Source organism: Panonychus citri, unplaced genomic scaffold (assembly GCF_014898815.1).
Source record: "Panonychus citri isolate SS breed McGregor unplaced genomic scaffold, ASM1489881v1 Contig00134, whole genome shotgun sequence".
Lineage (NCBI taxonomy): Eukaryota > Metazoa > Arthropoda > Arachnida > Trombidiformes > Tetranychidae > Panonychus > Panonychus citri.
In genome coordinates, this window is record NW_026515539.1 from 2,987,206 (window position 1) to 3,013,215 (window position 26,010).

At 32.8% G+C, this 26,010-nt stretch overlaps 1 protein-coding gene and 1 long non-coding RNA gene across 5 annotated transcripts; one reads left to right on the plus strand and one right to left on the minus strand.

Annotated features, from left to right (window-relative positions):
* Window positions 1-760: 760 nt before the first annotated feature.
* Window positions 761-17,136, minus strand: LOC128391250 (putative uncharacterized protein DDB_G0277255). 4 transcript variants are annotated; one of them, XR_008325774.1, is made up of 6 exons: window positions 16,931-17,136; window positions 16,706-16,844; window positions 16,451-16,621; window positions 16,239-16,340; window positions 15,027-16,175; window positions 14,604-14,938 (listed from the first exon to the last, which is right to left on the minus strand). XR_008325774.1 is itself a non-coding variant. In XM_053351103.1 (4 exons), the coding sequence occupies exons 3-4, from the start codon at window positions 12,855-12,857 to the stop codon at window positions 1,915-1,917; spliced, it is 1,620 nt and encodes a 539-aa protein (XP_053207078.1). In that variant the 5' UTR covers window positions 12,858-13,225; window positions 13,299-14,938; window positions 15,027-15,310; the 3' UTR covers window positions 761-1,914. The 4 variants fall into 4 exon arrangements, 2 of the variants coding, with proteins under 2 accessions (XP_053207078.1, XP_053207077.1); XR_008325773.1 differs by having other exon boundaries at window positions 16,239-16,373; XM_053351103.1 differs by lacking the exons at window positions 16,239-16,340; window positions 16,451-16,621; window positions 16,706-16,844; window positions 16,931-17,136 and adding exons at window positions 761-2,328; window positions 11,652-13,225 and having other exon boundaries at window positions 13,299-14,938; window positions 15,027-15,310.
* A 141-nt stretch (window positions 17,137-17,277) lies between these two features.
* Window positions 17,278-19,773, plus strand: LOC128391260 (uncharacterized). The gene is made up of 2 exons (XR_008325775.1): window positions 17,278-17,412; window positions 18,171-19,773. It is a non-coding gene; the product is annotated as an uncharacterized LOC128391260 (long non-coding RNA).
* Window positions 19,774-26,010: the final 6,237 nt, after the last annotated feature.

Sequence of the window (26,010 nt, forward strand, 5' to 3'; positions counted from 1 at the left end):
AGAATCATAAAGACTTGGACTAAGTTGAAATTCATATTAACGGATAGATTTTAACTGAAACAGCGAATTAAAAATACGATAAATTGTAAAACTATTCAAGAGAAGCTTAGTAATTTAATGGTTAGAAAGGAAAATTTATCCCACTTATATACGAATTCCAATAGGAAGTCATTTACGTTTTGTATACACAATAAGTTTCCAATATCACTCAGTTGGTTAAATAATGATCTTCAAATTAGTAATTGTTTGAACAAAAACAGTTAATCAATTAACTATTTTTCTAGTTTGATATTTACTTATGGTGACCTAAATTCAGTTACACAAAAAATAAATGCTTATATTTCATAGACTTTTGTGAATATTGGCCATTAAGATGATTTCATTATCACTTGTCGATAAGCAACTGATGATTTGAATTTAAATTTAAATTTCTTTATGGTATCTCAATTGCGATAATCTTTCTGAATGATTTAGATTTAATGACTGATCAATAGTCGCTAATAAAGGGCTTTTCCATTAACTAATTTTTTAAACCAATTTGATTAATCTGAATTATGGTGAGTTTTTTAGATAAGATTATCTTCATCACTACGATTAGATTACTTGTTGGTTATTTGAAAAGCACAGTGGAAGCTACGGCAAAAAGTTAATGAAAAAGCCCTTAAATCAATAATTGCTTTTGCATCAGCTGATACGCTAATGAATCTATTGGTTATTGACTCTGAGATCTATCAGAACTTTTCAATTTGAATTGCTTGATCCGTTCACCTTTTAAACTAATGCGGAAGTTTATTCATCACTTGATCTATTCAATTGAGGTTATAACGAAGCATCTAAGTTGGGTGTATTCACCTAATTTTGATCAGAATGCATAGATGCAGATAATTTATGAGAATTGGTTTGGGGTAAGAGTATTCGCGAATTTCAGTGACCTTTAAATACTTCAAAAGTGTTTTTAAGAGAAACATAATCAGAAATGAAATTTATGGTGCTGATGATTCATTAATTCATTAATTCACGAACTTTTTGATCTGTACGAAGCAAATACCGAGACTTTGAAGAGACAGACCAGCCAATAATACTCATCTATCGCGTGATTATGATAACCTATTGATAAAATTAATCAAAGTTGGTGAAACTTTCTAACTTTGTTTTATTGTTCCAAATTCATGTAAACAGAGTAAATTTTGCTACAGACTTTTCTCAGTTCAATGATGACGATAGTGATGAAAATTGATCAAATTAACAATAAAAGTTTTATTACCTGATTAGTTAAATGAATACATTTTGTACCTTTGTCGCTAGGAAACTGAACAGATTGATGATTCTTGTGATCCTATTATGAATTGATAATATTTTCTTTAGTATTGATGATGATTGTTGAGGAACATAGTAAATAACTACAAAAAATAAGACAAATGATCCATTGTTATTATGTTTATTTCTGGTTTCTCATATTTACTGGTCATTACAGTCAAATCAACTTGAGTTGGTTGTTTCCTTAAGATCAATTGGAACTTTTTCAAAATGAAATGGATAATCCTCATTCGTTAAAAAGATTAAGATAATCTTTTTCAAAAAGAATTGGATTTTTGCAAATTCAGAGTAAATTTCTGCAAAATGAATTGGTCTTCTACGGGTTAATTTTCAATGGATTGTCTTAATAAACTTTTTACTAAATATTTTCTCATGTTTTTCTGGTAGTTTTGGCAATCATCGTCAGAGATACAATCAGAAATTCTATCATTTTTATTAACAGATGAAGACACCGTACTGCCACTGAATAAATGAATTGAATTGAAACTCATCAAACTTAAGAATAGGTCAAAATTCCAATTCATTGTGAAAAAATTCCATTTTATTGTGAAGATTTCCAATTCTTTTTGAAAGGGTTGAGGAGTTAATCCATTTGCCTCAAGGTCTAACCAAATCATTTTCAAAAAGTTCCAATTCATTTTGAAGAAACAACCAACTCAATTTGATTTGACTGTAAATGACTTTGATCATCTTCGTAAGATGTTGGTCAAGGCTCTGGTGACGAGAAAAAGTTATTGCCAAAACTACAACGGTTATAATTTTCGCCGCGTTGTTAAATGTACACTCGAAGCATCGACAGTCCATGAAAGTTTCCCAGTGAGCTTTGAAAACGGTTTCCAGATCTCTCTTTTCTACTTCTGGATGTAAAATTTTCCGCAGATCAGTTAACTTTTCATGAGGAATTTGAACATCATACACTGAATAGCCTGAGATCATACTTGGAGCTCGAGATGAAGATACAGACGAATATCTTTGCGAGTTATTAAGTTTCGGACGTTGAGTATTCATATTCTAAATAAAGAAGTAATCAAATTATCAAAATCGAGCAAAATTCAAGTAACATTACATGTAAATCTCATAAGAATCAATTCATTCAGATGACTAGATTATCAACCATTGTTTTTGAAACGTAAAATTTGAAGGTTGAACTGAGCTAATTAGTACCTTTCGAAACTTATCATTGAGGTTCTTATAAATTAGTTCCCAAAAATAAAAATTCGCTTCTAGTTTTCATTTGAAGAAACCAAACCACCAAATGAAGAAACCAAGTTTTCATTTGAAGAAACCCCAATGCTTTTACTCGTATAACAATTGATATCAATGATACGAGACTTCGGACCTTCATTTTTTGATTATTAATTTTAGAGCGAAAATCGGTCTAGAAATGAAGTTTTATATTCAAAATCATCATACATGTGATTTAAATTTAATTTCGACTTAGAATTAATTGATTAATCACAATTAAAAATCGTTTTGGTTTCTTCAAATGAAAACTAGAAGCGAATTTTTATTTTTGGTTTCTTCAAACGGGAAACACTGTATGATTGATTCAATTATTGAGTTGAAATTTTTTTCACAAAATTGTAGATGCCTATGTATTAATATCATATAAAAGATAAGAATCATCATGATGCAGAGATTAATATTATTATAATGATTCTTTTTTGTCATTTTAAAAGATCGCGGAAGAACTAAGATCGTTTTTCTCGTTTCCTATTTTCCATTTTCTTTATCATCATCATCATCATCATCATCCAACATCAACACAAGTTCCATTATCTCTTTCGCATTTTAATTCCCTTTCTTTCTATTTCTCTTTCTTTACTCTCTTATTACTATTTCAAATTAACGACTGATAGACTATGAGTTAAAATAAGTCATTGCATCAAGAAAAAGGCTGAATAACAACAATTGCAGCACTTTAATGGCCTGAGAATTGAAGATTGATACTGATTGAAGATAATAAGTAGTAGTAGTTAACATTAGTAGTAGTAAAAAGGGGGGGTCAGTGTTGCCGGAAGCTACACTACCGACCACCCAAACCGTACCGACCATTTCCGGTATTAAGGTGATGATGTGGGTGGTGGTAACTTCCAGAAACACTCTTGTCCTCCGGAAGTAAAGTTTTCTGGGTGAAATTTTTTCTCTTTTTTTCTGTTGAACTATTAATAATTTTTATTTTCTAATTTCAACTAAATGAATCTTATGGCTTCAAATGATTTCAATGATGAAATAAAATTTATTTTTACATCAAAACTTTTGCATTTTGATTTAAATTTGCAACATTAGTTTTTTAAATGGAATTTTTTGCAAGAGAGTTTTAAAAGGTGAATGCAAATATTATGCATAATATTGCATATGCAAAAATAAATGAAACCGTTAAATATTGGGATGACCAGCAAGTCGATTTAATTCTTTTATGAAATAATCACTCGATCGTTCCAATAACTTAATTGTTTCAATTATTTTTGCAGTATCAGCATTTTGTGCATCAAAAGAAAAATTTGCGCGAGTTACAATCTCCTCACGGATACCAATTTCACCCACAAAAACTTTACTTCCGGAGGTTACAAGTGTTGCCGGAAGTTACCACCACCCACATCATCACCTTAATTGTCTGAGCGTAAGCGAAGACCTTACGTCGAAAAATCAAAATTTCGTGGAACGATAGCGATCGTAATTTTAATCCAATCTTTACCGAAATTTCAGAATAGGTTCAGATGATGGTTCTCATCACCTGTATAGTTTTTGGTAAAGATTGGCCCACTCCCGAAAATTAGTAATTTTTCTTCACGCTAGATAGCGATAGCATCTATCACCATGGTAACGCGCTACCGCTAATTACAAATTTTTTTTATTCTTTTTCTTTTTACTTTCTCTTCTTTCTTTCTCAGTCTCTTTCTCTCATTCTCTTTCTCTCATTCTCTTTCTCTCAGTCTCTTTCTCTCAGTCTCTTTCTCTCTTTCTCTTTTTTTCTTTCTTTTTCTCTCAATCTCTTTTTTTTTCTTTTTCTTTCATTCTCTTTCTTTCATTCTCTTTCTTTCATTCTCTTTCTCTCTTTCTCTCAGTCTCTTTTTTTCTTTTTTTTTCTTTCTCTCCTTTTCCAGCATACACGCGCTCAGACGTTACTGTCGCTGCAGTATGCCTAGTACCGGAAATGGTCGGCACGGTTTGGGTGGTGGTCGGTAGTGTAACTTCCGGCAACACTAACCCCCCTTTTTACTACTATTAGTTGTAGCGGTAATGTTGTTGTTAGAGTGATGGTGATGGTATCGATAATAATAATTAAAAATAACATAAAAAGTGTATACCATATACCAACATTAAGAGCTCATTAGCAATTCCAAGAAATTGAAATGATCGTGGAGATTATGAAGTAGCAAATATCTCGAGTCTATCTAGTAACGTTACAGAATAAAGTTTGGAAATTTATATTGATAATGATATCTGCATAGAAAGTTTAGCAAAATATGTGTTAACGTTGATGTGTGAATAAACCATTAAGGAGCCCTGTATAATCTTGTCTGATCTATAGCGCCCATGATTTTTCCGATTCAAGCATATCAAAAAATAGGCAATTTCATACCTTAAAGTATCATGTTAGCATAATCATATTTCCAGCAGATATATTCGTCACTAACATTACTGTACAGCCAAAACAAAGGTCTTCTAGGTATAAGAAATTGTCGGAGGGTTGAATTATTTACCCATTCACGCCCCGAGGTCAATTTTCTGAAGTCTGGTCAAGTAGCGTTGTGTTTGAGTGTAAAAGTCTAGGCGTACATTACCAGAGGCTTGTTAACACAACAAGTACTGGGGAAAGATAGAGGTTGAGAACAAAAATGACAATAAATGTAGAGAAGAAGTTACGAGAAACTAACATGAACCTTGAATGATGTAGCTGCATGACATGCAACGCTATAAGCAGCAAGAGCTCTCAAAAATTCTTTTTCATAAAGCTTTTAATACAGTCTCATGAAAGTGTATAGCAGTGCGGTCTCCTAGCAACTAAGATTTAGAGAAGTAAGATGTGCACAGTAAAGAATGTTCTTATAAGTAGAAATAGCTCCATTTATTGTTCATTGTTTTTGTAATTAGAATAATGAGAAAAGAGCTGGAAGCTAAAAAGTAAAAGAAAAATGAAAACATCTGTATTGTGATTATTCATGCACCTCAAGATAAAATTGACATTTCCGTGGTCTGAGGTGTTTTAACAGACGCATTTTAAAAAATTAAAATGCTTACAGATAAAAGGCTTATGCATAATGTACGTGCATAAAACATACTTTTGTTAGGCCAGTTAATCTTAGGTGAGATTTTTGCTGCTTCAACGTACTATGAAAAGAGATATGAATGCGGAATTTGCATGTTCATTCTGTAGTACCAAATATAGAAAGTTTGCGCGAAGGCTGTAGCAACATCTAAAACAATTACTTTTTCATAAAAAGAATACCAAGGCATCCTGTGGAATGTCAAAGTGTCTGATTGATATCCTGAGCTATATCTTGTTAATTATGGTCATTTTTAAGTGTAAACCTAATACAAAAGAGAAAGGGAGAGCTAAAAAGCAAGATAAAAGAAACTAATAAGGATCATCACGATTGATACATTGATAATAAACTTGCTTAAAAAGCTGCTAGCTTCTTCTAACTAACTTCACTTTATTATTTTAAGGATAGTAGCATCACCAACTTTTGCGGAATGAGAACCTTTTCCGTTTAAGATGTAATTTTCAGGACCAATGATGATTGATTTGGCATTTGACCTAATAATATAAATAAACAATATTTTCATCTAAAAAATGGTTTGATAGATTTGGTTCGATTCGCTTAGGTTTTCTTTTTTTAAATGATGCACAAATTTCTGATCATCATCTTACTCTCTCTCTCACTAATCGTATTTAGTAATTAACAGACAACTAGATGAATAAAACGATTGATGAAAAAAAAAATAATACGGTGGAAAGATGTTGATTAGTACACTTATTGCACTTTCAGAAAATTATATTTTTTTCGGAAAAATATCTAAAGCGTTCAGGTCAGAGCAACATTGAGTTCAGATGAATGGACCGCTCTAGTGACCAAATTCTGGGGTCAACAAAAGTCCTGCCTACCTCCGTATGGTGCTGTCCGGGTTACGCTAACAGGGAAAAGCCATAGAGCACGCTTCAAAGGTTGAGTATCGAATGACCATAATCTGTTCAGAATAATATTTGTATCACAAAAAACCAGTTTTGTATGATACTAATATTAATGTAAACTATAACTTGAAAAAATATCAAGGTTATTCAAGGTCATATCACTCTCGCACACACTAATCGTAACTAGTATTCAACAGTCAACTAGATGAATGAAACGATTGATAAATTGATAAAAAAACTCTGTTTGATAATTTGCAATTACAGATTGCTAATATTAGTCGATGGAATATAAACAACTATGAACAATGGAAAATGAAAAATGAACAATCAGTTTAAAATTTAGAATAATGAGAACTCTATTGTTTCTGTCAAAAAAGTCATAATTGAATTTCATTCGATCTGCAACACGCATGCTCCGAATCTGAAAGAATGCGTTTGTTAGCTCAAATCTATTGTTACTCCTACTATAACCTACCAACACCATCACTCAACAACATTACCGCTACAACTACTGTTAACTACTTCAATGCATTATCTTCAATCAGTATCAATCGTCAGTTCGCAAGCCATCAAAGTGCTGCTCTCCAGCAGCATTCTTAGTTGTTTAACAATCTGTAATTGAAAGTTAGCAAAACATTGAAAGGCAAAATAAGAAATTCGCAATGTTTAAGACGCACGAAAGAGTCATTTATTTTTTTGCTTACTTATATTGATCAGTGTTTGAGGAAAGTAGCTGCAAATTTAGACTATTCTGAGATTATTCATGAGCTTATCTGTACTAACACTCTTAGCATTATTATAGAGAAGTTATGATTAGAAAAACATTGTTTTTGGTGTGGTATCTCAGAAGCATGACCATGAGATGGTATTTTTATATTGCATCAAATAAATTGCAATATACTTGATGGAATCTGATCTTACGGCTTAACAACCAAATAATTCTTCTTTTGATTTCTTATTACTTGTCGGTAAGTTTCCTGGTTAAATTATTTTCTTTACAGACAAAAATTTTGAGAGCGGAAGTTTAGTTAAGTTCAAGTGTGAAATTTATTAGTGGAGCTATTGACGAGCGGTGTATATTCACAGTAAGTAAAAAAGACTGTCTACAATGAGCCGTTGGTGCTTAAACTTTTGACGAGTTGATCGCTATGCAATGTTAATGATTAATTAAATAATTAATTAATAGAAATTATGTAAGATAAATTTTTCTTCATTTTCAAAACTACTACCAATGACTATAACTATTCTGAAAAAATTATAAATTTATCTTAACTAAAACTCGAGTTATAATCAATTGATTGTTGTCCTTAAACTTTTGCCGACGTCTGTATATATTCCTTGTTCACGCTTTATGTTCTTACGTATTAATATCATTAACATTTTTATATTCTTACTAGATTATTAACTTAACTGCAATCAGATTTGGTTCCCAAGCCAAATGTAATTGAGGCTACTTTAGCGTTAGAAGCTCAAACTGTTGTTGATTGTAAAAAGATTGTTGAATAAATAGTCTAAGACATTAGCATATCAAATGCTAATCGCAGTCTAATTAGCTAAGCTAAGTTAAGGAAAAGTTTTGAAATTCGCTCCATTTTCAAATGCGTCATGAATTCATTTTTCAAGACAAATTTTCAACGATCATGAAGTTTCTTGATGGTGATTATTAACGATTTGGGTGTGGTGTTGTTACTAGACATCCATTCTGTATTTAATTGCTACTTCTGTCTCTTATAAGGCAAGAATTAATCTTAAGAATAGCGATTCTGAAAGTAATAGTTACACGTTAAATGTTAGACTTTAAACAGACTAATATTGTAAATGATGACAAACAGCAATTAATATGATAAGTCTGAGAATGAAAGGTATAAATCTCCACCCAATAAGTCTCATTACCATGATTCTGGTAGATAATTAATGTATTATAAGTGATTATTGTCAAAGTTTCATGGTTATTAATAGTTGAGACTAATGTAATAATAATTTCGGTTGTGATCCTTTCTTATTGAAACTTTCGTTTCAATTCAAGTTTTCATCGCCAAGTTATCAAGAGTTGAATCATCGATTGGGTGAAAAAATATTGGGTATTGATTCATTTTACCCATGAAATAAATAAATAAATTGACGGTGACAACAATCAGCCTAAGGATTTACAATTAGAGTGGTGACATGAGAAAGGCTAATTTTGGGTCACATCTTATTCAGAATGATAATAACATGGTGAAAGCTAATTTCTGATTCAGTTGATACTGATTAACCTTATCTGACAGACTGAATATGAATATATTGTTATCATGGTAATACGATATTCTGGGTCAATGGCGTTGATTGTGTCAAAATAGAAACTAAATTACTTTTCTCCTCTAAATATGATGATAATCATCAACCGATTATCATAAGCTTAATCAATCAACGAACTTTAAATTATTAATGAGAACTTGAAACAAAACAAAAAGTTTATTAAAAGGTTAAAATCGCTATGAAAGATTTCATATTCTAATTGTGATTAAGCTAATTGCTCACTAAATCAAAATTTTCATCATCTTCAGGTTAGATTTTTCCTAAAATTAATTATTAATGATCAACGGTTGTATTATTTACTTGTTATAATGAATACACGTAATGATAATTAACAATTTGATAAATAAAACAAGAGTAATTGTAAAATTATCAATAATTAAAAATTAAACTTCCCAGTGAATTTGAAAGTTAAATTGATGCAAATTTTAATGAACTTTACAATTAACTATTCAAATGGAAACTAATATTTACATCTGAATATTTGGTTAAATTGTTTTTCCTAATTAATATTAACGACTTGATTGTATTACCTATCAACTATTTCTGTTTGTGGCAATCATCATGTATTCATCATGATACAAATTCTGGTATCAAAGTAAATACCTGAGTATTAATAGTTAGATTTGATATAATAAACTGATTGTATGAACTTTTTTTCTCACCCAAAGTTCATTAGATATTATTAGAACTGAAAAGTGAATCTCATTAGTTGAATCAGGATAGGAAACAGAATTACATATGTACAATGTTACTCTGATTTCTTTTTATAAAATTAAGTTCATCAAGAATAGTTGATTCAGTATCATGATACTTTTCGAGTTTATCAGAACTATTTGTAAGAAGATATTCCTCTTAAGTCTCTCAGAATTTTAGTTTTCTTGAATTTAGAACATTAAATTTGTAGAAACTTTTTCTTTTTCTTCATATTCAAACTAAACTTTCTCGATATCGTTTCATTGATTGCGTGCTGAATATTAAGAGTGTTCATTTGATTGTTCCAAAAGATAATGATCATAGTTGTAGTTAATCATCAAGATTCATATTCTCATGATGTAAATTGCATCTACAGGGTAGAAAATCAGAATTGAATTGAAAGGCAGAAACTTCATATTTAAAACTTTGTATCATAAATTGATAAATGAACATAATCACTTAAATGAATCATAAAATTATTCATATAAAGAACAGATCTTCATGAGTGAAATTAAACCCCATTTAATATGTTTAATCCTTTGAGTTAAATTGACTAATTAAATCTAACTTAATAATAATGAAACTGCATTGTCAGAGTGAATAAGATAAATTTATGAAAAATAGTGAAACAAAATGAGTTCCAATAAAATCAGTGATCAAGTCAAAGAATTGATTATTCGAGCTAATCGTGATGGTATTAAATGTAATGAAATTAGTAAACTTTACAACGTCAACAAACACACCGTGAGGACAATCATCAGAAGGTTTGATATCACCTCTATTATTTCACCACCGAGAGGGAAGAAACCAAAAAAAATTACTGATGAAATGGCTAACGAGTTACGTTCTTGGTTCAATGATGATTGCCAATTAACAATATCGGATGCAAAGGATAAGTTACAAGAAAAATATGGTGTTGACGTTTGTCTGAATACAATTCGAAATTGTATGAAAAACGTTCTAATGTTTTCGTTTAAGAGAATATCTTTAGTACCAGAACGAAGAAATGATCCGAATACTATTCAGCGTCGTAAAGACTATGCAATAGAATTTATGGATCTTCATATTCAGAGGAAAAAGATATTCTTTCTAGATCGACTGGAATTGCCATTCATGCCAGGAATCACTATGGATGGTCCAAAGTTAGGCATAGAGTAAACATGTAAAGTCAAAGCCGTAAGAGGGAGGAATTATCAATTTGTGCTGTGGATGGAAATGACATTGACTGAGGCCAAAGAAAGGTTGTCATTAAATGATCTTTGTCGACTTAAAAAGTTCATTGATCATTTGGAATCTGATAACATCGTTGGTGCTGTTGTTGTAATGGACAATGTCCCTTTTCATCATTCGACAGAAGTTGAATCATTATTTCAATCGAAGGGTCATCATCTTCTCTTTCTTCCGGCCTACTCTCCTTTCCTGAACCCAATTGCAAACCTTTTCAATCAACTAAAACATTGATGGTGTTTTTCGTGGAGTTGAATTGGTATCAGAGTTAATTGCATCAATTGTTTGTCAAAATTACTCCGATCACATGACGATATATTCCAAAGTGTATGACTAATCAAGAAATCGCTAATTAAGTACAAATAAAACAATCAACTTATTGTTCGTAAACAATTTTGCATTCACTCGAAATGCGATTTCATTTCGAGCAAGTGAGATTACGTTCATTCGATTTGAGCTAAGGATTAAATGAGTTTAGCTTAAAGGGTTTACGTTCACTCGAAATGAGATCTCATTCTCTATAAATGAGTTTATGATTCACTCGAAGTGATTTGACTGTAAATGAACATAATCAGCAAAAGTAATAAATTATCATTGATATGAAAATTATTCATCATAAAATTGAACCATTTTCATGGGCACTGATTGTTTATGATAATTTTAATCATCAGCATAATTAGAGGGCAGTGGAAATGTTTAAATCACATAATTGAGTTAACCTTGTACCCAATAATTACCATGATAACTGTAATAATAATATTAACATGATCATTGTTCAGGTGAGTGAATTTTTTGTTCATTTATATCATGTAATTGTCATGTTATCATCTTTTAGCTTTTACCATGATTACTTTCATAAGGTAATTTCTCTAGTTAATTTTTTTTCCTTCTCTGAGTTTCAAGTTCATGGAACAATTGATTTCTGAATGAATGAATTCAATGGTTTACGAGTAATAATCAATCGTCTAATCCTTACCTGTGACCTTGATTCGGGATTGAGTATCTTGGTCGCCCAGCCAGGACTCGGCACTGAGGATTCATTGGATTCTGGTGTATCCGGACATGGAGATGATCCTGATAATCGTCGTTCCAATGCAATTTTCTTGTCGGATGAAACTTTTTTCAGTAAATTCTTAATTCCATCACTTTGATTGTCATGGTTAATTTTTTTATCGTCATCATTGATCACTGAATTGCTTGAACAATTTACTTTTGTTGAGTTACTTGTATTAATATTATTTTCATTTGCATCAGTATTTAATTTGCATTTATCAATATTCTCATTGATAATCTCATCTTTAAGTTGATTATCTTTGATTGTTAGTTGATCAGTTTCTTTAATTGTTTCCATATTTAATCTAATCTCAGATAAATCAGTTTGCAATTTTTTGGTTCCTCTTGATTGTTGATTTTTCTCCAGCAAAGGAAATGGGTTTCTAGTTAATCCATTGGGTAATGAGCCGTTCATCATGGTTTTATCGGGTTTCGGTTGATCTTGATTAGATTTTGATAAAATACTGTAAATAGTCATTTTTGATTCTCCTTTGTTTTTACTATTTAAATTGTAAGTATTTTTATTTAGAGGTGAAAAATTTGGTAAAGAATCAACAACAATTGGCCGTGAGGGTGCAACTGATTCAATGGTTAATGATGATGGTGCCGTTGATGAAGATGAAGATGATTTGGTTTTAGAACTTTTTTTCAATGATTTTGATGATGAAGGCTCAGAATGAACCTCAGCATGTGTAGTTTTTGATAATAAAACTTGACCGTCAACAAAATGACCAGAACTGATATCAAGTGTATTTGTATCATGAGTTGATAATTCATCACATGGGGTGAGCTGAATTTGTTTGAATGGTTCAGGATAAGGTTCAACGGATGAGCTGACAGAGATTGGATTATGATTGATAATTGGTATGAAGTAGGGACAACCCTGGGTTGTATTATCTTTAATTGTTGACTTGATTTTCCTTTTATCACTTGATACATTTGCTGATGATAATGAGCAAGATGAGGCTGATGAGCAGGTTGAACATGGAGAAGTGGTTGGTGTTGATGATGAACATGATGTTGTTGAAATTGACCTTTTCTTATCCTTTTCTGTTGATTTTTGACTAAAACTTTTGTTGCTGTTTTGATTATTTTTAAATTGTAAATTGTTTTCAATGTACTTAGACATTTTTTCCTGTGATGATGGACACTGTCCACTTTTGAGCTCATCGTGACTGTGGTCCCAGGTTGTTGACAGTCCGAGAAGGTTATTCAATATCACTTTAACGTGTAATGATAACCCAAAGGGTAAATAATAAAACACAGAGAAAATAAAATCTATCAAATCAACAAACAAAACAAAACAATCTAATCAAACTCTTAATCAGTGATATGATTTCCACTCAAATCCAATCAATTAGATGCAACGAGTCACCTGATTGTGATCTAACTCGTAATCTATTGAGTTATCGTTATACAAGATCATCGGGTAGATAATGATGATTAAATATAATTAAAATTGATGGATTGATAATCTGGTTCCTTATTCACAGAGCACTGAACACAAATGATAATAATGTTTGAGATCAAGATATAGATGATAAAAAGAGTAGAGAGAGAGAGGACTCACCTTATTCATTGAGATAATGTCTTCTTCCTTCAGATGACAATGATGATAATCTGAGATTTTCACTTAACGATAGAACTGGATGAAAGTAATTGATATTATTATTGTTTGATGAAAACATCGTAACAATATTTTAATCACATTATCTCAATCCTCTTCCACGATTAATGTAATAACAAGGTTAAAGTTTCTCGATACAATTGTTTTCATCTTTGTTCAATCTATCCCTCTATCTGTATGTTCAACGGACGATATTTTGTTTTATTAGTTTCTCTCTGGGACGATCATCATCTCGTTTGGAAGATGGGAATGAGATTGATAAACGAGAGAGAGAGAACAGCGAAATCTGAAAGAATATTTATCTTCTGTAAGTTTTATTCACTTACAGAATATTTTTATCAATCTCTCTCTCTCTATTTCTATTTCTCTCCTTCGATCGATATCATCATTTCCATCTTCATTGTTATCATTTTCAGAGGAATCACAGAATCATCTTCTCACTCCCAGAGAGAATCAGGATGATAAATTCTGATAGTAACTGAGTGGATGCGAGTTTCTCAACTGATAAATGCTATGAGAAGGGATAAACATGATGACGAGAGAACGAGTGAGAAATTATCACTAGATCGTTTTTTACATTTTGTTGAAAAAAAAACTCGATTCTGATTCGTGATTTGATTTATGTTATTTATCATTTTCATCTTTTTTTGTCACTTTTTTTTCAAGGATAAATTTGTGTTGATATTTCATTGAATTTGATAACAATGAATATTGTTGAGTAATTATTGTTACAATGATTTGATTCATGGGAAAACAGAAATGTACATATGATTGTTCAGAATAAATTGTGAACTTTTGATTTGATTAGCATATAACAATACATTTGAAAAGCAATCATTTGATTGTTTCCAGTGATCATGTAGTTGACATAATGTAATATAATCCAACAATCAAGATACCCGACTGATTAATTGTAGCACATGAGGACATGGGATACATAAATTTAGTTGATTGATTTTTTCACCACACCATGTATTATATGATATTAATAACTATTTTCTAAGGATTAGCCTTAGATAAACTCACAGTAATCTCATTACTATTAACCAAAATAACAATCAAATCTGTTGGGTTGTGAGTTGACCCCAATCAGAATCAATATTCATCCAATTGTAATATACATAACCGGATGATCAGCTAATCAGAAAAATTCCCATTCAACATCCTCGATGAAAGATGATATTTGTATCATTTTCTATGCTCGAAAGCTTTACAATTGCATCGAAATTTAAGTTCAGATCAATATGATTTTCACGATAAAGACTATGTTAGAATTTATTAAGAAAAAATCAATGTAAACAGAAACATATCTTAGATTAACATGTATTCATAACAACATGAATTTTACATCGATAGCATAAAGAAAAAGGTATTGACTGAAAGACATCAAATGAAATTTCTCATTGAAATTTACGCAGAGCCAATGAACATTTCATGAGAAGTTCATCCACCGAGAATCTATTTCGAGCAACATTGATATTTTCTACCACCATCGCAGTCAGTGCTAGCTCTTTCTATTCGGTTATATTGACCACATCCTTTGATTGCCCAGTCACTTCTCTGACACCCAGTCCACCAACAATCTATCGATAATCAATTAAAAGTAAATCATTGAATAGAATATGAGAAAATAAATCATCAGAATCACACAGTTGACTTATTTAAACTTACCAGCTGATACAAAGTAACCAAAGTTCATCGTTGCAAGCAAAACAATCACTGCGAGGATAAAGGTTGGATTGAAAACTTTTGCCATGGTCAAAATTGAGACTTGATTTAAACACAGAGAAAAACTTTACCAACTTTAATTAACAAAGTAAATCAGTTATTCAAATGATCACTGATGATAATCAAAACTAATGGTTTAATCTAAACTGATTTGAGCTTAAATAGCTTCCTCGAAACTTGCTCCCTTAGACTTGAAGTGTCTCAATCAATGGACATACGAGTGGATATTAATAATAATAATAGTGGTGATGTCGATATCTTAGCTAATCAACTAATTACACAATCAATTATTGAATAATTTTTCAATTTTTTGCAATAAATTTTACTTATCTTTTCAGCTAATTACGATCTCGAAACTTAATTATTAATAAGAAACGCTAACGTTTAGTAGTAAACAAGTTAAATTGAGTAAAGTTCAAGATCGTAACTATTAACATTATCGTAAGTTTGTAAAACTTTCATTGGTAATAATTAACTAACTTGTTTTCTTGCCTCACAAGAGATTGTCATTGGTTCTTATGATAATTTACTCTGTTAATTTTTCCAAGGTTTTTAATTCATCTTGATCAATATACTGGTTTTACCAATTGCTCATTTCAATTGAAAATCTCAATCTCATTATATTAATTAGCTGATTGTACAATAACAAATTGTGCTGGAAATTTGTAAACAATTACAACTAATGATCGAGGAAACTTGTTAGAATCGTAATCGATTTTGTAACTGATAAAATCGCTGATTGATTTCTGTTTACAAAAGTTTATTTTCCATAAGTAAATTAATTATCTTTATAATTAATGTTTTCCTTTTTCTTATATAAATAAACTGATTTCAATTGGATACACGTATTGACGTTTATCGAATTGACCTTAATCGCTTCCAATTTCACAGCATTCGTATAAATCGCCATCAGGACAAGGTTTAGAACTTTTTTCTTCAGTATCTGATGGACATCCTCGTCTCTTCCATGACTTTCCCTGGCATGATGACCACCAGCAGTCTTTCTCCTTTGCTTCAGAATTTTTTATCGATGGTGGTTCACAACAATAGTATCGGTTTCCATTATAACATTTCCGGCTGTCCAGTTCAGTTCTAATTGAATGAATAAGTGACCAGCATTAATAAACTATTGAAGGGAAAAATCAGTTGACTTACTGATTGAAATCAGAGCAACCAGTGTCCACGTCACGATTTTGGCAATTGGTCCACCAACATTCAGATCCAGCAACAAGTTCAGGTTGAGTTTGTTTCGATTTACTTTCATCGATTGTAGAGATTTTCAAAAGTGACCTTTTATTGTAATTAGTTTCTTTTGCTTATCCATTAATGTTCAACCAGGATTATTTCACTGTTCGAAGTAAACTTACGATTTATCCATGGTGTTTTTTGGACAACAATGATACTCTTTTCCACCATCACAAACTTGGGCTGCTTTTTCATTCATATTGTACTGACCACAACCAACCACCGCCCATGAACTTAATTGGCATCCAGTCCACCAACAGCCTGTAGCAAGCGCCGTATCATCGGCTGAAGCTCTGGGGAATCAAAAATTAGCAAAGACTAACATTGAAAACAAAATCGACTTACAACTATTACAATCTAAGATCTGAAATACTTACGGAGCCATCGGAGGTGGACAACATTGGTACTCTTTACCACCGTCACATACTTTAGTAGCAATTTCGATCAAGTCATATTGACCACAGCCGACAACAGCCCATGTGCTTTTCTGGCACCCTGTCCACCAACAGCCACGAGCTGATAACAATTGAACTCAAATTACTGAAACCGTTGATTGTGTTAGTAATTGGAAACTGGATTTGTAAAAAAGTGTTACAACTTACCCATTGATAAATTGAGATTTCCAATGATAAAAACTACAATAAACAAATCGTTCAATGGCCTGAGAGACATCGTCCGACGATACGAAGTATTTGGCAACTTTTCTTAGGTTAAAACTTGGCTTAAGGAAAACTTAATTGTAATAGATGACAACGAATCAAAATTTATTTGTTCAACTTAATGGAGATCAAAAAATGAAACAATTTACCTGCGCAACGAATTTGGAATGTTGATTAAACAAGGATAACTGGTTGGGAATTAACTGGATTAGTAGAGACAAATCATTAGTGTGGAGCAAAAATTAATCTTTGATTGATTGGTAACCTCAAATTGTTGGAAGTTTCAACAAAGCAGTTTAAGAGAAATCGATTTTAATCTTGATATTCATTCAGTTGAATAGAAATTTTTTCAGAAAAATATTCAAAGCATGGTTGGGATGATGAGAATCTTCAAATTTTAATTGGATCAATAACTAAGAAGATGGGTGAGCAATTACGGTTGACAATTAAGTATTTTCCTCTAAAAACCTTTCGCTTAAGTAACGTGCTTGCGAATCGTTTGCTGATTGGAAATTGTGTTGAGAAAATTTAAAAGATCACAAATGAATTACAATGATAACCGAATAAGATAAAACTTTCAGTCACTTTCACGATTCTCATCTACAGCCAAAGACTTTGAGTTTGCAACCCAAAGAGTAATAGCAAGAGAGAGCACTTGGATGTAACCATCGATAAGGTTTTATCTCTCCTTATCTCTTCTTATCTTAGGGAAAAGGATGAGATCCAGGTGGTAGCACAATTCGTTCCGTACAAAACGTTACCGAGTCGCGGATTCGGTAATTAGAGCCTTGTGAAGAGAAAGTTACGAGCCTCTGGTGCTTCCACCTGGATCTCATCCTTTTCCCTAAGATAAGAAAGATAAGACCTTATCGATACATTTCATTAAGTGCTGTCTCTTGTTATTACTCTTTGTTGCAACCACTTTCTAAATCATTCACGCAGTTGAATATAATCAATGAGAGATACAGTTAACCCAAAAATATGATGATAAGTCTGTCCACTAATTTAAGGGGTGTAGTCTTAAAATGGTCAACTGATTAGATATCAAAAGTTATCTTGATTTGATTATCATTAACTGCGTGAATGATTTAAAAAGTGGTTGCAAACTCAAAGCCTTTGGCTGTATATCATAGTACAATAATATGTATAATCTTGACACAAGTTCGACTTTAACCATTTTCAGCTATGGATAAATGTCGCTCATTATCATTGATTGTTCGATGGCCAACAGGACTGATTTTTCAACCGATTGATTCATTTTGGGCGGGAAATTATACCAGACGTTTCAAGGTCAATTCTGAAGCTTCAAATCTCACTGAACATTCATGACAATTCTCATGATTGCTCACTGCTGCCATCTAAAGATGAAATTAGATAACCTGAAGCAAGAAATCTTCGATAGCTGTGTGACTATTATTAAGAACAAAAACTTTTTTACTTTTTTCATGTTCGAAAATTTTGATAAATATACAGTGTTTCCCGATTGAAATGACCAAATTTTCAATTGAGAAAACCTTTTTTTCATTTGAAGTAACCGAAGATAAAAATATGAATTTACATATTGTTAGTTTTTATATGGAGAAACCCAAATGGTTTTACTCGTATACCAATCGAGATCAATGATACGAGACTTCGGACCTTCATTTTTTGGCTATTAATGTTAAAGAAAAAATTGGTTTACAAATAAAGTTTCATATTCAAAATCATCATACATGTGATTTCGACTTAGAATTAATTAATTAATCACAATTAAAAGTCATTTTGTTTCTTCAAATGAAAAAAAGGTTTTCTTACTTGAAAGTTTGGTTTCTTCAATCGGGAAACACTGTAAATAAGAAAATATTTTGAAATGATGCATCGAATTGAGTGGGAAAAAATTAGGTCACCAAATGGTTATAACGTTAGACTCGAGCACCGATACAACGATTTAAGACAATAAACGAGATAGAGTAGATGAGTTGTATTACAGTGGACCAATATTATTATATTATATTGGACCAAAGAAAAGGGTGATGAAAAGCCCGAGGGTTTAGTCAGTTGGCTGATGTTACATGACTAAAGTCAGTTTCTAGTGAATCAATACTCAATTCTAGCATTTTATTATAATAATATAAAAGACAAGCGGAAACAAACTTTCTTACGAAAGTTTGTTAAGGTTGTTTGCCAGACCCGTGGTTTATTGAATCGGGAATCGTTTTTTAATCGAAAAATTCGAAACTAAACTCTTTCTTTTTCTTTTCTCTCGTCTCTTTCTCTGTCTTTTTGAAATGCGCGCTGTAACAAAGCTTAACTGCGCATGCGCACATAGAAATTTTCGAGTCAGAATTTCTTATGACAGCTACTCAGATTTTTTTCGTACTATTTTTCGTAACTGTAACTTATTAGTATTTTCCGCTCTATTTTTTGGTACCTTAACATCTCATAGAATCTTTTATCTCGAGCACAATCTTTACCCAAAATTTGAGCTTATCTTATTCAAGTTTGTAGAAGAAGAAGATGCTTGAAATTTGGTTAACATTTGTCGAAAAATTTTCAATTGATTAAGAGAAAAACAATTAAATTCAAAGTCATATGTCAATATTGATTAGATGCACGGAAATAATATCAATTTAATAAATTCAATAATCAAGATTAGTTGCAAACAATCAAGATAATTTTGAATCAATCGATTAATGGTTTCATGGATTTGGGGTCAAAGCATAACTCTCGTGTCGCAAATACAATCGTATCTTTCATCAACTTCAACATCAAGTACATTTCGTTTTAGTACAGAGGTCAAATGAATGTCTTTTGGTCATTGCGCGGATTTTTACATTGGGTTCAACCTTACAGCGTATACTCCCAGCTATCTGATTATAACTGTTACTCTTAACAGGTATCTTAATTTCCAATGGGACTGATCTGATAGATTCGATACAGTCTGAACATGAAGTAAGACATCTGAAGGGAAGATTTTGGGGATTGACTGAGTAACTTGGTGTTTCTATTGAAACAGGGAAATTCATTTACCAATAGGTTGAATTTTACTGAGTCTCGCTAGAGTTTCACAATTAATCTACTGATTAATTATCGAACACAGAAGAGCGATTAGTCCTTCACAATCTAATCTTACAAGTACTTTTAGGACCGTAATTAAGCGCACAGATTAATCAATGAAATGGTTTTTTATTAATTGAATTAGAATATGAAACGAACAGTTTCAAAGTAAAACTCTAACTGATTAACACTATGGTTAAATCAATGTATCAATAGATTCTAAATGGGGGAAAGCATTTAGAAAAGAACAAAATTTAAGATAAGAAATGGCGCCTTTAGGCTTACAAAGTAAATCAAAAAGAAACATAAATACGTTAGCTTAATCAAGCTAAACAGAAGATACTTTCCTTATAAGGTTAACCAAGATAAGGATTGTTAATAAAGAAAACAATGAGTTATCTTTAGATGATTAAATGATTAAAACAGAAATTTAGAATTAACCCATTATTAAGGTTGATGAGTCTAATTGTCATTTCTTATAAGATTAAAATAAAGAAAAATGATTAAAATCAAAATGATAATAAAAAGAAGAAAAGAAACTAAAGTTAATCCAAAGGTAAATTGTTACCAATCATCGATTACCAATAGGGTTTTAGGAAGTGCGGATTAATACCTAACACTGCCCTGGATTTTGATCAAGAACCCTTTTTAAAACTTGGTTTGGGATTCGAGGATTAGGATTAGCGTTAGCTGGGTGGTCATTAGAGGAACTGAAAGGGACAATTGCATTGAATCTTTGTGGCATTGGAAGTGGATCCTCTTCAAGTGGCAATAGCTCAATTTCGTAATCACTAGAGTTGATGGCGATGTCCGAAGTACTTGGGGTGCAGCATCGATCATTGAATCGAGGGGCATCTCGGCTTCCTTCAATACCATAGTAGTACCAATTCTGAGGCCACGAGGCTCGACTTCATCTACATTTTTAGCGTAGATTGAGAACAGGTAGGAAACTTCACTATTGTTAACAGTTTTAACACAGTTTCCATAATGGATTCCATCGTTCAGCTCTTTACATTTTTCCTCTATTTTTTGCCAATAGGCCATGTAAAGTTGAAGACTCAAAAGAGATTCAACAACAGGGGAATGAGGTTCGTTCGGAATTGTATAGCCACTGAACATAAGAAAAGCAACAAGGCTAAGAGCACAAGCTGATTCCTTATAAGGTGAAAAATTGAGTAATCTCCCGCATCTTGGGTTTCAAGTAGTTCAATTCCGCAATAGTGAGACCAAGAGATTTGAGTTGATTTATCAAACCAGATCCAACTAGGATTTTACATGTCTCTAGATACTGAATCAATTGATCGCGAACCGACATGAGGTTTTTTGCATATCTCAAATCACCTCTAGAGAGACCATGATGATGTGTATCCATGTAGGCGATTTCAGGATATCTCACAAAAGTCTCATAAATGATTTCTTGGTTTCCATCCATGATCATAATCCAACAAGGTCTTGGTGTTATTTTTGTTTTATAACAATCGTTGATCAAGTGGATCTCTGATGCGACAAAAGCCATATTGATAGAGAAACCAATTTAGGGTCGGGATGCACTTTAGTGTTAGCGGCGATCTTTTCGAGTATCTCTTCCTTAATAGGGTAAATTTGGACTTTCGATTTGCTATGGAAAGTAGCACCAGCTTCATTGCGTTTTGATCTCGATAGACTTGGTATCGTGAACTTGACGATGACCGTGATGATGAACGAGATGAGGGGCGCAATAGCGAACGATTTCACGGATGCTAGTCCAATTTCGGTTAAGATTGTTCATGATTGTGTTGACTTCTTCAGGGGAACTCGAGCATTGGATCAATTCTAACAAATGGTTGATCAGTTTCATGATGATCTTTAGATATTTTTGCACTAGAGCGGCGATGAGGTGGTCTAGGCAATCCTTCAGCAAAACGAGCCCATTCGGCCGAAGCTCTTATAAGATAGTCAGGGACACAATTCCATTGTGTGGTTTCAGGTCGAATACGTTGACCAGGGGCGGCCTTTTTACCGACTACGGGGTCGAATCCAACATCTTGGAGCCATTGCTCTCCTTCGTAGATGGGTGCACTTGGGTCGTTGATCCTCTTTACAACGGACCAATAGCTATTGCTAAGGTTAGCGAAGCTTCGAATGGCACTTGGAGCAAGTAACGGATCAGATGGATTCTTTTCCTTATTGTACACCAAATAAGCTAAGCCTTCGAAATTATATTCAATTCGATCACGTTGAGTTGGAAAGCTTTTGGGCACAGTGGTTTCTTCAGCTATAGCGACTTTAATGTGGCTTGGTAAAGCTGAGATTAATCGTCTTGGTTGATTAGCCATTTGTTGTCTTTCTGGACCTTTTTTGAAAACTTCGTTGTCTTGCACATTGAATTCTTCCTCTAGGAGTCCACGGCGACATCGCTTTTCATGAGATGAGAAGTCGGCTGGTTTGAATTTACCACAGCATCGATTTCGGCGGCACACAAATTCAGCGGCAAGATAACTCGTTAGAGTTTCTGACTCGGGAACTTCACTATAGCGAGGATATTCATCTTTGGGCGCATATTTAGCAGCACAACCAACAACAATGCACAGGAATTGATCATCAGTTGAAGGTGGGATGAAATTCAATTTAACTAAAGTTTTGTTTAACCAGAGGACACATTCAAAACAGTACCATGATGAACACTCAGTACAAACAACAGGATCAATAGATACATGTTCACATAGGGTACACATGATTATTTTAAAAATCTCATTTAATTGAGTTGAAATCACTTTGGATTTCGGGAGGCCAACATGAAGATCATCCATAGATAGTTTAAGAACATTTGGATCATTGATGATGTTCAAGTAGATTTTTTCCTTGATGAGATTAAAAAATTTCTCTTTCTTCTGTTCAAACTCATTTGCTTTAGCAATAACTTTTTCCTTAATTTTCATGAAATTCTCTTTAGAGTAGAACTCAGGAATAGGAGCAGTTTTAAGAGGAACAGGATATTCATTGGGACGCCAGGGATAATCGTCAGGTCCAAGATAACCACCATTTTTATCAGTTGATTTCGGGTCACCGGACTTTTCCTTGGTTTTCGTTTGAAAAGTTAAAAGAATGTTACTTTGATTCTCCACACTAACAGTCAAGTTGTGATTAGAGGCTTTAACAATAGTTCGGGTTGGAACTTGCTCTTTAGAGGATGAATCGACTGGAGTGGATTTATAACGCTCGTTAGTAATACCAGAAGAAGTTGAGGGTTGATCAGGATCAAAAGGGGTAGATGAGGTTTCTAAAGAAAACGATTCCACATTTTGAGTACCAGGAAGATCCATTTTATCCGACATTTTCATCTTCTTTGGGGAAATAACAGGCGATGGAGAATTCGAATGATTTCTTTTTCTACCAAAAGGTTGTTTAAAATCACCAGGGTTAGCTCCAAGATTTGATTGATCTTTATTTTTGCCTTTAGGAATTTGATTTTTCTTCGGCGATGATGAAACTGATTCACTAGAAGAAGATTTACCAGGTGATGATCCTTTAGGAGAATTGATGTCGACGAGAGGAAAATTTGGTTCGACTCGATTTAAATTGTCTTCACGAATTCGTCTTAGCGATTGACCAATACGATAGTTGAAAAGGGCATCAGGTGAAAGTGGAGGCACAGGTGAATTATTTGATTCCTCGGTGGAAATGTCAATATCAACACTAATAGGGGAATAATCGAATGTTGATCCAGATTCACTAGTGAGAGGGGCAGTTTCACAAGAAGATACCAAGGGTTGATTTCGACCAGTTGTTGAAGTTGGTTCTTCGTTAACAGTTGAAGAAGAATTGGTTTCGAAAACACTATCTAAAGATTCAGCGTTAGACGTTAAAGGTGACTGAGACCTTTGGGTTGAAGAAGACATTTTATATACCTCGATAGAGATAAACTTGGCTTTAAAAATCACTAAGATAAAATTATAATTAAGTGTTTTTAAACGCTGGATGAGTAATTGAAGCGCTGGTAATAGCCAATTATTTATAGAAACAAATTGTAAACAAATTGAAATTGAGATCGAATCAATCAAAATAAGAAATTTGATTTGAGAGTTTGAATTGAAGTCGATGAAGATAAACACTTTAGTGGAAAATGGGTTAACAATAACAATAGTTGACTTTGACTCCTTATTTACATTAGCAAGGGAGATTAATTGTTTTTGATAACCAGGTTGACTTTTTATGTTTCCCATAGATTTCTCATTATCTTGACAACCAGATTTGTCATCGTTCACTTTAGTGGATTGATTGGTGAGAAAGTAGATATTGTCTACTTGATTTGATGCTTTTAACTGTCCACGGGTTAATCTTTTGTTTAATTGTTGATTTGAGTCAATAATCTGTTGTTGACTTTGGACAATTGATTGATCAGCGGAAAGTCTTGATCGCTTTCTTGCGCTTTGACCTTTAGGTAAACTTTCATGAGTGTTTACATTATCATCTTTAGATTGGGCATCAAACACTACTGACTCATTAGAGGTGTTTATTTCGGGAAAATTAGAATCAACAGATTGATCAATTTCGTCTTCATCATTTTCTTCAATTTCTTCCTGCTCTTCATTTTCAGTGTTAACTGAAATTTCAGGATTTTCAGGCTCTAGCCAATTACTTGAATCGACATTAAAATAAGAATCTCTTAACTTTTTCAATTCGTTTTTGATTTCTCCTTTATGGGGTTTCGAGTTACTAACGTTAGCGGAAAATAAGTCAAAATCTTTAGATTGAGGGTCAAGCAAGAATAAAGCACCTTTGGCCATAGCATAAATCATGTATGGTCCATGCCATTTAGTTGACAATTTTTTACTATAGTCAGAATTTGTAGATTCGTCTCTTAGCCACACGAAGTCACCTATTTGGTACGGAGATTGTTTGTGTAATGAGCGAATACGATTGTTCTGATAAGATTGTTGGGCTTTGAGTCTAGCATAAGCGATTGACCTTGCTTGAGGTTGGGTATAACCTGAGAAAGTTTGTAAATCTAAATGATTGTCGAGAGGTTTTCGGGGATTCTGGCCAAAAACTAAAAAGTAGGGAGAAAATCTAGTGATTTTATGGACGGCAGTATTAATCGCAAATAGAGAAAGATCTAAAGCTTTAGCTAAATTAATCGACTTCTTCTCAATAACAATAGTTCTAAGCCTATCGGCGATCGTACGATTTGCACGTTCGACGATGCCTTGGGACTGAGGGTGGTACGAAGTTGAATGTTCATGTTTAATGCCTTTCTCTTTTAAGAATTGATAAATTTCTTCACTCATGAAGTTACTACCTTGATCCGTTTGAATCACTTTAGGGAATCCAAAGAGGTTGAAAAACTTTGTTAGAAAGTCTTTGATGTTGTTTACCTTTTGGTGAGGGTAAACTCGTGCAAATACATATCTCGATAGAGTGTCGACCATGACTACGATCAATTTTTCACATTTTTAATGGTGATGGGGCCTTGAACGTCCAGTTCGAGGCGTTCGAATATGTGAGTCGGGATCGGCTTTGAATGTGGTTCCACATAGATAACTGAAGCGGCTTTAGCTGTAGCACAAACATCACAATTATCACAAAGCTTTTTAATTTCGTCATGCAAATAAGGCATGTAATAACGACGAGCTATCGATAGATAAGTTTTTTCGACACCGAAATGTCCAGCAAGAGGAGATGAATGTTCTTGTTCAAACAATTCCTTTAGGAGCGAGGGACCAATGATCAATCGATTTCTTTCAGTAGTTCGAGTTTGATCTTTGAGGTAAATTAATCCATTTCGACAGGAATATTTTTTCATTGATTTTTTATCTTCATCCTCGAGAAGTTTCTTTATCTTTAGACAGAGTTCATCAGTAGATTGAAATCGTTTTACCTTAGTAATCCAGGGGTTTGTTTCAGTTACATAAACTATTTCAGGGGGATGGCTTAATGAAAAGTTCGGATCCTCTAGGACGAAGTTGACAACATTAGCACCTCTTTCGTAGAGATCTAATTCACTAGAA

Excerpts from the sequence above, each read along its gene's own strand:
- LOC128391250 (XM_053351102.1), bottom strand. The coding sequence starts at position 12,857 with ATGTCTAAGTACATTGAAAACAATTTACAATTTAAAAATAATCAAAAC. Across the intron at positions 2,329-11,651 it reads ATCCCGAATCAAGGTCACAG|AATATGAATACTCAACGTCC; the intron begins GTAAGGATTAGA and ends TTCTTTATTTAG.